Here is a 14560-nt window from a genome sequence, read left to right on the forward strand (position 1 = left end):
CTTTGATTAAAATAAATCAAAATGAATGTGGTAAGGATAAAGACATGTATTGTGACTAAGTGGAATGGCTTATACGGTTTTTTTAATGTCTAAGGCTATAAACTTAAGTGATTCATTGTTGATATACTTTTTACTTTGTGTCTGGGCAATTTATTACAGTTTTAAAAAATATAAAATAGTTTCTTCTGGCAAACTGCATAATGTGAAAATCTGATATCAAATTTATTCATAAGCTGCTGGAAAGCTGCCACTGAAGCAGTGTATGAGTATAGTAGTTGGATGATAGCTGAACAAGTCTTGTCCAAGCATATATGATTATCTAATCCAGTGGCACTCTATTTGACTGCCATGCAACTCCATATGCAAATCTTTTTGGTGACCTTTTAGCCTGCATTTAAAAGCTGGTTACACTCTCCAAATGTTTAAAATTATATTTCCCAGTAATTCACTTGTGAAGTAAACATTAATAGTACCCATTTGCTTAGTGGTGTTTACCTTTTAGGTCTTGAATCCCTACCATCATCATTGCTTTTCATCTGCTATCTTTGGCATATAGGTTGTGCTCCACATACATAATGTTTAGTTCAGTAATTTAGTTGCTCAGTTTCAGTATTCACAAAGTGCTCAATGCTTTTGTCAATAAATTTCTAAATTTTAATGAAGATGTGAGAAATTTTCAAACAATGCCTGCTTGAATTGTGAAAAAGGTCCAACAATACAATTATAGGATTTGCCTTTCCCCACTTGGGTGTGCCTGGAGAGAGCGTTGTGAACTCACCTGCTTTCATTCAGCCTCACCCAGTAAATTGTGTCTCACACACACCATGCCATATCCAACCACTTGACCTTACCATCACCCGAGACCTCACCGTTTTTGCGGTCTCAATTACTGGCGAGCATGTTTCATCGTGTTTGCATCTTCCTTGACGTCCTTATTCCACCTGATCACCCTAACCCCTCCACACCCTCCATTCTTTCCTTCCAACCCTGGAAAAATGTATCTCTCTCGAGCCCTTAATAGCATCGTGTCACTCTCAACTCCGCCTCCTCAGACCCTTTACCTGATACAATATTGGCGCCTTTGTTGATCTGCTAAACAGCTCTCTTGCATCTGTCTGAGGGGTCATAAGAATATAAGAAATAGGAGCAGGATTCGGCCACCTGGCCCCTTGAGCCTGCTCCGCCATTTAATAAGATCATATCAAACCATGGACTCGGCTCCACTTCCTTGCCTGCTCCCCATAACCCTTTATTCCCTTATTGTTCAAAAATCTGACTATCTCCGCCTTAGCTATATTCCATAGATTTACAACCCTCAGAGAAAAAATTCTTCCTTATCTCAGTTTTAAATGCGAGGCACCTTATTCTGAGACTATGTCCCCTAGTTTTAGTTTCCCCTATGAGTGGAAATATCCTCTCTGCATCCACCTTGTCAAGCCCCCTCATTATCTTATATGTTTTGATAAGATCACCTCTCACTCTTCTAAACTCCAATGAGTATAGGCTCAACCTATCTTCATGTCAACCCTCTCATCCCAGGAATCAACCTAGTGAACCTTCTCTGAACAGCCTCCAATGCAAGTATATCCTTCCTTAAATACGAATACCAAAACTACGCAGTACTCCAGGTGTGGCCTCACCAAGACCCTGTACAGTTGAAGCAGGACTTCTCTGCTTTTATACTCTATCCCCTTTGCAATAAAGGACAACATTCCATTTGCCTTCCTGATTATTTGCTGTACCTGCATACTAACTTTGTGTTTCATGCACAAGGACCCCCCCCAGATCCCTCTGTACTGCAGCACTTTGCAATTTTTCTCCATTTAAATTATAATTTGCTTTTCTATTTTTTTTCTACCAAAGTGGATAACTTCACATTTTCCCACATTATACTCCATCTGCCAAATTTTTGCTCTCTCATTTAGCCTGTCTATATCCCTTTGCAGATGTTTGTGTCCTCCTCACAATTTGCTTTCAAACCCATTTTTGTATCAGCAGCAAATTTGGCAACATTACACTTGGTTCCTTCATCTAAGTCATTAATATAGATTGTAAATAGTGGAGGCCCCTGCGGCACCCCACTAGTTATTGTTTGTCAACCGGAAAATGACCCATTTATCCTGACTCTCTGTTTTCTGTTAATTAGCCAATTCTCTATCCATGCTAATATATTACCCCCAACCCCATGAACTTTTTATCTTGTGCAGTAACCTTTTATGTGACACCTTATCGAATGCCTTGTGGAAACCCAAATACACCACATCCACTGGTTCCCCCATATCCACCTTGCTCGTTACATCCTCCTATCAGGCCTCTCGTTATCTCTCACCCTACTGCTCTCTGTGGTACTTTGTATCCTCACATTTGAGTGCTACGGGCTTAAGCATACTTGGCTTGGTCATCCCTACCAGATATTGCTTGACCACCTCACATACTAGCGCCTCCCCTTCTCTGCTGCCAATTTCTACTTGATAAGGCTACACCAAATTCCTCTTCACCACCCCAAACCAACTGCTTTGTTCTTCCAACAATGCATCTTCACCTTCGGTGCGAGAAACTCCTGGACTTTTTTGACTGAAAAGTTAAGGCCATCTACTTGGCAACCTCATCCTCCTGCTGTTCTGTTGCCTCCTTGGTTCTTGACCTTCTCCTTCTGGCTTCCCCAAAACCAGCCCGGATTGCAGAATATTCTCCATTTCCCACTCCCATTAGCACTTCCTGATAGAGCTTTTGACTGCACAATCGTCTGTTGTTGGCAAAATGCTTGTGAACATTATTAGCTGTCCCCTTTCTTTTTCCTCCTCCTTAACTCCACCACCTACCTCTTAGTGAGCTCATGCCTGACCTTCTTGAACTACTGTCCCATTTCAAACTTTCCCTGTGTCTAAGTTCTTGGAGCACTTTATTGCCACCAAACTCTGCGCTTATCTCTCCCAAAACCCCTTGTTTGAGATCCTTCAGTCTGGTTTCCATCCATTCATAGCAGGGCAAATTGAACCTGACCAATTACTGCCCTTTCGGCTTACACCTAATCAGCAAAGCGATAGAAGGAGTGGTCAACAGCACTATGAAGCAGCACTTGACCGCCAACAACCTGCTCACAGATGCTCCGTTTGGATTCCACCTGGACCACTCAGCTCCAGACCTCAATACAGCTTGCTCCAGACATAGGGCCCAATTTTCCCCAACCCTTTTTTTTCGGTGCACCGACTTTGCGCTCTGGAAACGGCGCCGAAAAAAAGTGGCCCCATCCTGCCCACTCTGCCGAGTCTCCGGTGTCCCAGCGTGGCGTACATAGCAACAGCCCAGCACAGAAAACACTGCCGACAGCTGCGTGCATGCGCAGTGGAGTCTGTGCGTATGCGCTGTGGAGTCTGCGCGCATGCTCCTCGCCCTCCCAGTGTGTCCTGCGGGCTGTGAGCAGGACCCGATGCCCGCAGCCCCTATCCCTGGCCGAAAGGACACCCTGATGTTCGCCTGGTGAGTGGGGAATATCCTGCAGTATTTATTCAGGGTCGCTCAGTGTTGTCAGAAACTGAATGTATCATAAACAAAGTATAATAGTTGGGAATTTGGTAAGTGGGAATTCGGTGCAGAGGGGAAGGAGGTTCTGTTTTTTGGCTTCAGTACTTGTAGTGGTTCATGTTACATATTTAAATATTTCACAATCTACCGATAACTTAAACTAGGTCAAGTAATGAGTTTAATAAAACTATAAGTTAAGTTGATTAAATGTTGAAAGGTTGTTTCCCCTGGCTGAGATTATCCACTTTGGACCCAAGAAAGATAGGTCAGAATAAATGGTGTGAAGCTCGGAACTGTGGTACTTTAAATGTACTAACCTGCGCTGAATTCTTAACTGACTGCAATGTTTTTCAGAGCTGACCATATACGCTGACCTTAGTCAATTTGGAGTGAGTTTTAGCTGGCCAAAGTGGTATAAATGGCCAAAACTGGCATAAGTGGCTGGGAACGCCCCCTTTTGAAAAAAAAACTCAACTAAAAGAAATTGTACCTAACTGAGTTACTCTGGAGCAAGTTTATTGTGGAAAATGGCGTTTGTTAACTTGCGCCAGAAAAAAGCAAGTTACTCCAAAAAAAAATTGGAGCAAGTCATGGCCAAAATTGGGCCCATAGACTCAAGTCCTGAGTTTCAGAGATGAAGTGAGAATGACCACCCTTGACATCAAGGCAGCATTTGATTGAGTGTGGCACCAAAGGAGACCTAATTAAACTGAAGCCTATGAGTATTATGGAGTCATACCTAGCACAAAGAAAGGTGGTTGTGGTTGTTGGAAGTCAATCATCTCGGCCTCAGGGCATTGCTGTAGAAGGTCCTCAGGCCAGTGTCCTGGACCCAAATATCTTCAGATATATCATCGTTGATCTTCCCTCCATCATAAGGTCAGAAGTGGGGTTGTTCGCTGATGATTGCAGTGTTCAATTTAATTTACAATTCCTCAAATAATGAAGCAATCTATGCTCGAATGCAGGAAGACCCAGGCTTGGACTGATAAGTGGCAAGTAACATTCACGCCACACAACTGCCAGCCAATGAAATTCAATGGCAGTACCATTGCCAAGTCCCACACCATCAACACCCTTGGGTTTGCCATTGACCAGAAACTGAACTGGACCAGCCACATAAATGCTGTAGCTACGAGAGCAGGTCAGAGACTGGGTATTCTGCGGCGAGTGACTCACCTTGTGACTCCCTAAAGCGTCTCCACCGCCTATAAGGCACAAGTCGGGAGTGTGATGGAATGCTGTCCACTTGCCTGAATGGATACAGCTGCAACAATATGCGAGAAGCTCAACACTATCCAGCCGTTAGTCTGATGAAGACTACACATCCAAAACACCATGATTTTTTTTCTTTACGGATGCTGAATGAAGTATTCTGGGATGTACCGAGGACATCAAAGACGCTATGTAAATGCAAGTACTTTCTTCAATATCAAATAAGCCTAGTAATAACACTGCTTGGGTTTTAGTGTTACATTTTTCATGTCAACTAAAAATATAGAGTAAGCAAAAGCCATGTTTTCTTTGTATATGTAGTAATTGACTGATATATTTCTGCTGAGGAAGATATGTTGGAATTGAAAACCATTTTAATTTAAAAGAGAATAAATAGGGCTCATGGGTGTACTTAGAAGAAAATCATTTCAACAAGAATTTTCAGATGACAACATAAACCAAAAAGCTAAAGTCTTAACTCGTTCATGTTACCCTGAGATATGATCATGTTCATGCATCAATTATTGTATACAAAATATTATTACAAAGTGTGACCTGTTCTCATGTGGAGGGTGTTTTTTCTGGCTCCAGTCCTCAAAACATGTACTCGTGACTCAGGATAACATCACCTGTGTCTTACCACAGCCTTATGTAGTACTTATTACCTTCAAAATCTGCTTTCTGTTCTTTATTTCAATGTACATTGTTTTCTATAAATTCTTAAGCTGGACTTTGTAAAACTTCAGATTGGAGAGATGTTTAGAACCCATGGCACTATTCAAAGAAGAGCAGGCAGTTCTCCAGGTGTCCTGGCCAATATAATATCTCAATCAACATCACTAAAACAGATTATCTGGTTTGTTGTTTGTGTTTATAGTTGTTTGTGGGATCTTGCTGTGTGCAAATTGGCTACCACATTTCCCTAATTACAACATAGACTGCACTTTAAAAGTACTTCATAGGATGTAAAGTGCTTTGGAACTTCCTGAGGTTGTGAAAGGCGCTCTATAAATCCAAGTTCATTTATTTTTTTCTATTTGTCTGTTGTCTCTGTCTTCCGCGCTCTCTCTATCTCTCGCTCTTTCTCTCGCTCTCTCCTCTCCCTATCCTTTCTCCTTTTCTTTGTTTCCTTCTCTCTCTCCTTTTTCTCTCTCCCTCTTTCACTCTTTTTCTCTCACTAGCTCTCTCTTTGGGTGGGGGTGCAGCAGATTATGACCTTGTCCTAATTTCTCTGCAGTCTGCAAAATTTCTGTACATGTTTTGGCAAAACTTAATTTAACTTTTATTGTAATAAAACCTCAATCACCCGCAAGTCTGTTTGTCTTCCTCCACTTTCCTCCAATTTGGTAATGATAAGAACAACACTAAACATGCAGGCCTGGAGTTTCCGCTGTTTTTTTTTCGGTGCAATTCGCCCAAAATTGCGTAACCGGCACAAAAGATCACGGAATTTTAAGGGTAAATAACGTTCAGCGCAACTTGAGTTTCCATGATCTTTTGTGCCTGTTTAAATAACAGCGTGCTAGAAGCTTGCTATGCCCACAAAACTGCCCATGCCCCCCTATCGAATTAATCACCATTGGGAGTTCCCGCTAATTGCACCCATTTGCAGGCCTTCGAGGAGGCTCCAAAAATTAAGCAGTTTTTTGGGGGGGCGCAAGGACACTAACAGGCAAGTTTTAAAAGCTTTTGAATGCAATTTTTTTCAATTTACTAAGAAACTAACTACTGTACCCCAATATCATTAGCAAATAGCACTACAGATGGTGGATTGACACCGTGATTAAAAATGCCTTTTTTTTGTGACAAGCCATTTTCAGCTGTATTAATCAAACTACATCTAGTACCACTTTTAAAATGCTGCCCGATTTGCGATAGTTCATGGCAAATTTTGCATTTGGCAATATGCAAATGAGTTTGAGCAGAATCTCGAGGGGGAAAAAAAACATTCTTCAAAGCGGACACAATTTTGGATGCAATTTGCACCGTTTCGCCAATTGCGGCCAATACCGCAAACTCCACCACACACGATCTGAATATATCAGTGCATATAATACTGTAACATTGGTGTTACGGATTTAAAAAAAAACTAATATTAACAAAAAATGAAGCACTTGTGATTATATTCGACTTGACTGTATTCTTGAAACAAAATGTTCTTTTCTTTGAAGAAGCAAGCATTTTTTTCAGGCACTTGCAAAAAGTAAAATGCAAGTGCCATTTATTGAGCAATGGTCCAGCACCTTAGAATTTGCATGTTTTGCTTGTGTAGTTTAGAAGAGTTTTTTTGTTCTCTGCTACTTTTTCCCACCATCTGTAAAGCAGTGCTCCTATCATAGACTAGGAAATGAAATGAAAAGGAAGTTGGTGCCAGCACTGTACCTCCCCATTCCAGTGTGAGTGGAAACTCTGAGAAGCAGCCTGAGTGAAGGTGGGTGGAGAGAGGGAGACATTACTCACCAGGTTCTGTTCTGATCTCTCTTGCACTAGCTGGAAGGACTGCCAATTTTTGTACTTAAAAAAAAAAAATAGAAATGTGAATTTCTAGATGTTGTCAGTTGTTAACATGAAACAGATAGTGTTTGCTATTTTTTTTAAATCACATTTTCCACTTGACTTTTGCCATTAGGGTGAGTTCTTCTGTACACTGCTTCTGGTTTTCTGGAAACTTGGCAATTTTTTTCTGTTTCCTTTAGCAGCATGAATAGCCCATAATGTTTGTTTAAAATTGGAGCCTTGAGATTTCAGAACTTCAAGTTTGAGAACACCAAAATGCATCGCGTTGTGCACACTGTATAAACTCTTTCACAAACAAGTTTTGGTTTCTGATCCAACATGATGTATGTAGTGAATATTGTCACTTCACAGCCGACCCACAGTGAAGCACAGGATGCTGGTTGCACATTTAGTACTAACAAGTATTTGTGTCACAAACTCTAATGATCTACCACACACCATTGAACCAGCTGTTGTACAGTTGGTATGCTATAAGTGAGAGTGTAGATGGAATTGTGCCAGATACACAAAAATGGAAAAATGACCAATGGGGAAGGGTTAAAAATTTAATTTTATAATGTTCAGTTTGAGACCTGCGTATATGTAGTGAAAATTAAAGCAGGATATGATAGAGTGACTTAAGGAATTGAGAGTCTTATGACTTTTTCCAATTTAATTTACTTGCTTTAGTTGAGTGACATTTGTCTGTTCTCAGCTAACTGAAGTGACTAAGGAGAATTCACAAGTGTTGTTTTGGAAACTTAATAAACTTTATCGTACCAGAATTTTCATTCTGATCTATTAACTAGTTCATTGTTTTACAATCTACTGACAATTCAATGTTTTTGCACAGTTCATATTTTCAGGTAAGTCAACGTTTTAACAACAAATTAAAGGTGCATCAATGCAGCATATTTAACAGGGAAAACCATCTCGAGGCGCTTCAGAGGTGTAATCTGAATAAAATGAATGTTGAGTAAAAGGAGGATACATAAGGATACATTAGGAAGAATGACCAGAAACTTGGTCGAAGAGGTGGGTTTGAAGAAGGGCCTTAAAGAAAAAGGGAGAGGTTTCAAGAGGGAATTCTGAAGTGTGGAGCCTCGATTGATGAAGGCACTGCTGCCAATGTTGGGGCAATGGGAGGAATTGGATGCACACAGGTTAGTGGAACGGAATGTTTGTGGGAGGGGTCGCAGAGCTGAAGGAGGTTACAGAAATAGGGCCCCTGAATTTAGGTGGGGGATGGCAATGGAGTGCGCGATAACAGAAGCGGGCGACGGATCGACAGCTTCGGGAGACGCGGCGGTCAGGCCTCATTTACATAAAGCTTCCGGGTTTTCCGGCCAAGTGATGCGACTGCTGGTGCCCCGCCCAGCCCGAATGAACCAATCTCCAGTGGGAGTCTCTGCCACTATTAAAAGTGCCAGAGCATCTCTTCAAGGGAGGCTGCATTCAGTCAGGGCTCAAATCTGAGTAATTGTAAATCATTGGTGGAAAGTCTCTACCTGTCTGCAGTTGTGCCTCTCTGCTCCCATTCCACTGGAAGCTAACTGGTCCAACTTAGGATCTTCAGCTAGTTCACGTGGCATGGTGGAGGGATCAGTTGTACTCCTTGATTGTGTACCTGTAAGGAAAGAAAGCTTCAGACAGTCATTGTGCAGGACTCGTTGCCTTTGAAGGGGGAACTTGATGACATGTTCTCATGCTCTGTTCTGATATGAAAGACAGGCTTCTGGCTTGCATTCCAATATCCTATACTTGCTGTCTCCTATTTAGGTCACGACTGGCTAGCATCTGTTTATGGCCGCCAGTAATCAGCCTTCAAACATAGAATCAAAGGTATTGCCTCAGATCTGACTCCATTCTATTCTCAAGACTGTCCTGCCCTGAGCAATAAGTTACTTGAATGATGGACTCTACATTAGACATAGCACCAGTCAGAGTAATCGGGGCTATTCCTCCATGTTGCTTGGTCCTTGGGTCACAAGATTTCCATTGCAGATGTCATGTTGGTACCATGCCCCCTCAGGCGAACATGGTTGATCAAGCATATCGGTCATGCCGGAGATGGAGCTACTAATCTGATTTGGAAGTATTGATCCAGTTGATGATCTCTCCATCTTGCCCAGCCACTCGCCCTGTATGGTGGCCAGGACATTGTGCATAACGTAAAACTAGGGCATGTAGTCTCAGAATAAGGGGCCGCCCATTTAAAATTGCGATAAGGAGGAATTCTCTCAGATGGTTGTAAATCTATGGAATTCTCTGCCCCAGTGAGTTGTGGAGGCTGGGTTATTGAATATATTTAAGGTGGAGATACAGATTTTTGAGCGATAAGGGAATAAAAGGTTATGGGAGCGGGCAGTGAAGTGGAGCTACTTTCTCACGTAGTTGGTGGCCCCACTGATCTCTTCCAACTTTTTAGGAAGAAGTTGTTAAATTCCAAAAAAAAGCAACACTGACTACAAATTCACAACCTGCCATGCAGTGAAAGACCACTGTTACAGCTGTATTTCATTGTGACCTCTTTATATTCAGCACAGTGAAAAGTGCTGATCCAATACTGCCAAGGTTCCCCGAGCGATGTTCACTTCCTTCATACTTCCCGTGCTAAACCAGTTAAAATAACATCGGGATCCTAATTGTGTAATAGAACGCCAGTTTACTTATAAGAACATAAGAAATAGGAGCAGGAGTAGGCCACCTGGCTCCTTGAGCCTGATCCACCATTTAATAAGATTATGGCTGATCTGATCATGGACTCAGCTCCACTTCACTGCCCGCTCCCCATAACCCTTTATTCCCTTATCGCTCAAAAATCTGTATCTCCACCTTAAATATATTCAATAACCCAGCCTCTACAACTCTCTGGGGCAGAGAATTCCATAGATTTACAACCATCTGAGAGAAGAAATTTCTCCTTATCGCAATTTTAAATGGGCGGCTCCTTATTCTGAGACTACGTCCCCTAGTTTTAGTTTCTCCTATGAGTGGAAATATCCTCCCTGCATCGACCTTGCCGAGCCCCCTCATTATCTTATATGTTTCGATAAGATCACCTCTCATTCTTCTGAACTCCAATGAGTATCGGCCCAACCAATTCAACCTATCTTCATAAGTCAACCCTCTCATCTCCGGAATCAACCTAGCGAACCTTCTCTATATTCATGAGCCTCTCATCTCTTCATAGTGGCAGACTTGTAAGCCCGATAATCACCGCCGTTAATATTGCAGCAGGTTAGGACAGGATCACCGCTTCTGCAATTTTAACCCCCTCGCCCGATCCTTTCCCGTCAGGGGTGGGGTTAAAATCAAGGCCAAAGAGTTACTGTTTGGCTGGTATGGAATGTGCACATTCTCCCTGTCGGGACAAATCCCACTTCGCTAAGTGCAAAGAGCTTGGGTACATTTTGACAAGACGAACTTAGGGCACAGGAGTACTGCTGGAGATGAACCAAGTGAAAACAAGCAGCCTACCAGCGCAGTTAACTCGTAATCTTCCTGTTGCTTGTTCAACAGGGTCATCCCAAACCATCAGCTCTTTGACTTGTCGGGTTACTTGGAGCTACAGACGTGGGAAATATCCCAGTGACAGACATGCCCCTCTAGGTCATAGTAGTGAGACAAGCTGGCTGGTCAATCATCATTGTAACAGTACAAACCAGTCTTTCTTAACTAGCTCAACAATAAAAATTGGATCATAAACATAACTACATTATCATACTTATTAATGTGTACATGATTTTGAACATTAGTAGTGAGTTCCTAACCTTTTTCATTTTCTTTTGTCTCCTTTAGGATGGCTCGTATTTGGCAGAATTTCTGTTGAAAAAGGGCTATGAGGTGAGAGAATGCAGCTTTGACTGGCTGCTTTTAACTGCCATTTACTCAGTTTCCTGCCTTGCTATACTCGGTGTGTTTTCCAGTGAAGTCCAGATAAATAATCTCAGCTGTCGAAACGCATATGTGACACAGCGAACATTTTGTGACAAGACATGGGGACTGAAATTCAGGGTCCGGATAGGCCCGTTACCGCCGTTTTGCGGTGGCGTTGTGACAGAATCGAGTGGCCGCCACGACCCAAATTCGGCTCGGGGATTTTTCAGCTTGTCCCCACTTCTGCCCCGCTGCTGCCGACCGTCACAAGCGCGTTATCGAATCACGCACAGCCGCTGTACCGCACCTCCAGCTAACTCCGCCCCAAATTTATCTTAAATAATCGCCGAGCCGCCGCGCGGTGCCCCCGACAGCCTTTTCTGTCGGTGCACCTTGTTCTGTGTGTGTGTGTGTGTGGCATGGCAGCGTGGGGGCCCTTCAAAGGGAGGGCACACTGCCGCGACCGCCATGTTTTTATTTTTGCCGACCGACTTCCCGATCGGCTGGCCAATTATTGCCCCAGGTTCTGCCGGGCCACCAACAGACAGCCTGGCATCCCCTCTTTTGTGCCAGCCGACTGGCCCGGCCGAAACTTCCGTGGTGGCCCAGTGATTGAACCCACAGAATTGCCGATTCTCTCCCCTTTAAATGAGGGGAGAGACATGGTGACGCGCATGTGCAGCGGCGGAGACTCGGTCCCACCCCAACTGCCGCCCCCACCAGGACTTACCACCGTACTTCCGCCCCCATTATGACTGACTTTTGGTCCAACGCGAAAACATTTTCAAAGTGCAGAAAATCGATCAGAAAGCTGCCTCATCGCACATGACGGTACAAACTTCAAAAAAAAGGTAGCTTCAGGCCAGCTTTCTGGCGGGCCTTAATTTCAGCCCCATGGTCTTTATTATGCCTCAGATTTGTTGCTATATATGTCTACTGGCTAGGGCTGCCTCTTTCCATACAGTTAGATAAGCAACAACCTGCAGAAAGAGACACAAATGCTTCATAAAGTTGGAAATTGCATTGTACCATTATCGAATTCTTGACCTATTTAAAACAGCACGTTAGGGAATTAAACAACTTGGTGGGCTCTTATTGCAGTGGATGAGTTTGAGAGGCTGGACTATCTGGTACACTTGGGGATCAACTGTAGATGTGCTGGATTATGTGACCGGGTCTGCGATATCATCAATTGTCCCCATCATCCAATAATCCCATAATCTCGCCAACCTCCTTCCTGTCCCGCTACCTCTTTGGACTCTCAGCAGATCACAAGTTACCACCCCCCTCTATACTTCCCTCACTTGCAAACAAGGCTTTTGCCATTCAGGACATAATTGTGGATAACTGCATTGATATCCTGGCTTTGATGGAAACTTGACCTGTGGATGGTGACACCTTGCCCCTTTCTGAAGCCTCCCCACATGGCAATACTTTCCACCACCTGGCTTACCCAAACCACTGCGATGGCAGTGTAGCCCTCATCACCAATCACACCTTGGTCTCCCCTCTACTCTTCTGGTATCTTCTCCTTCTTTAAGCATCTCAGCTTGTTCTGGCGCTCTCTCCTCTCCTTTAAAATCCTTGTTCGCCACTTTCCCTAAGTCCCACCTTGAGTTTCTCACCGAGATAGCCGCCTTCCTTTTTCCTTCAGCCTCAACTCAGAGTGACTCCTCATCCTTGGTGATTTCAATCTCCATCTCAACTGACTTTGCCCTCTCTCCTCTGTCATTGACTTATTGTCCAACCTTAATGTCTGCATCCATCTGAACTTTCCTACTCACATTTACCACCACCCGCTCGACCTTGCCATCTTACATAGCCTCTATATTCCCTTACTCTTGATCACTGACGAGGCCATCTCTGATCATTTCCTTGTATCCTTCACCACCCACATACCCATATTCCTTTCCAACTCCATTTCCTTCTGCATCTGTCCCTAGAATAAACTCTCCCCAAGTTGCTTAGAACTGCACGTTCAAACTTCCAACTTCCTAACCTTTGGCGCTCTATTTGCCATGATACTTCAGTCGCTGATGATCTGCTCAAGCATTCCCTCTCCTCCACTTTGATGTTCTTATACTCATTGGAACCCTATTCTTTAGCATCTTCGGTATTTCCTCTGCTATCACCCTGCATTTTTGCTCTCTCAAGTCCAAGGGGCATTGAGCATATGTGGCGCACAACTGGTTTATCCATTCATCACCAGACCTTTCTGGACTATATCTTGCATGTCGATTGGGCCTTTCCACCCTCTACCAAAACTGCTCATTACCCCAGGATCCTCTCGGAGAGCTAAGGTGACTCCCACTTCTTTGCTACATTACGAACAGTCTCCTCAAACTCTCCTCCTCTGCTCAGTCCAACCTCGACTCCAACAAGTGTGAGAAGCTCAATGACTTCTTTGTCACTAAGATTGAGACCATTTATTCAGCTTCCTCTGCCACATTTCCCCTTCCCCTTTCCCACTAAACTAAATCTCTCTCAAGGCTACCGCCCCCCCCCCCCCCCCGCCTTAGCCTTGAATACGTGTCTTTCACTAGTTTCTTTCTGACTACCCTATGGACTCTCCAAGCTCATGTCTATGAGACCCACCTCCTGCTTCCTTGACCCCCATTCCCACTAAATTACTGACCACCCAACTTCCCTTCTGGCATGCTAGCTGAAATTATAAATGGTTCCCTCTCCAAGTATTGTCCTCTCTCCCTTTGAAAACCGCTGTCAACACCACCAGCTCAAAAATCCCACTCTTGACCCCTCCCTCCTTGCAAACACTCCAACTCCAACTTCCCTTCTACAAAGTCCTTGAGCATGTTGTCGCCTCACAAATATGTGTCCATCTTCCCTGTATCTCCAGGTTTGAAGCTCTCCAATCAGGATTCCGCCTCTGCCACAGTACTGAACTGGCTCTAATCAAAGTCACAAATTACATTCTCTGTAACTGTGATCGGTGCACGATCCCACTTTATCCTTCTCTATCTCTCTGCTGCCATTGACATGCTTAACTACACTATCCTCCTCCAATTCGTCATCTCAGTTGTCTGATTCAGTGAAATCTCCCTTACCTGCTTTCATTCTTATCTATTGAATCATAGCCAGAGAATCATCTGCAATGACTTCACTTCCACTCCCACATCATTACGTATTGAGTCTCCCAAGGCTACAACTTTGGCCCCCTTCTATTTCTCATCGACATGCTGCCCCTCGGCGATATCATCTGAAAACACAGTATTGGATTCCACAAGTACACTGATGACACTCAGCTCTATCTCACCACCACCTCTCTTGACCCTTCCACTGTCTCTGATTTGTCACACTGCAAGTCCGACATACAATATTGGATGAGCAGAAATTTCCTCCAGCTAAATATTAAGACGAAAGCCATTGTCTTTGGTCCCCGCAATAAACTCTGTTCCCTGAGCACCATTTCCATTCCTGCCAACTG

At 43.6% G+C, this 14560-nt stretch overlaps 1 protein-coding gene across 1 annotated transcript in view; it reads left to right on the plus strand.

The window, feature by feature from the left end:
• The window catches only part of gmds (GDP-mannose 4,6-dehydratase), a 785829-nt gene that overhangs the window by 70077 nt on the left and 701192 nt on the right, over positions 1-14560 (plus strand). The window contains exon 2 of the mRNA XM_070879821.1: positions 11038-11082. Within this exon, the coding sequence (XP_070735922.1) occupies positions 11038-11082 (45 nt within the window). The remainder of the gene's footprint in view (positions 1-11037; positions 11083-14560) is intronic.

Source organism: Pristiophorus japonicus, chromosome 5, assembly GCF_044704955.1.
Source record: "Pristiophorus japonicus isolate sPriJap1 chromosome 5, sPriJap1.hap1, whole genome shotgun sequence".
NCBI lineage: Eukaryota > Metazoa > Chordata > Chondrichthyes > Pristiophoridae > Pristiophorus > Pristiophorus japonicus.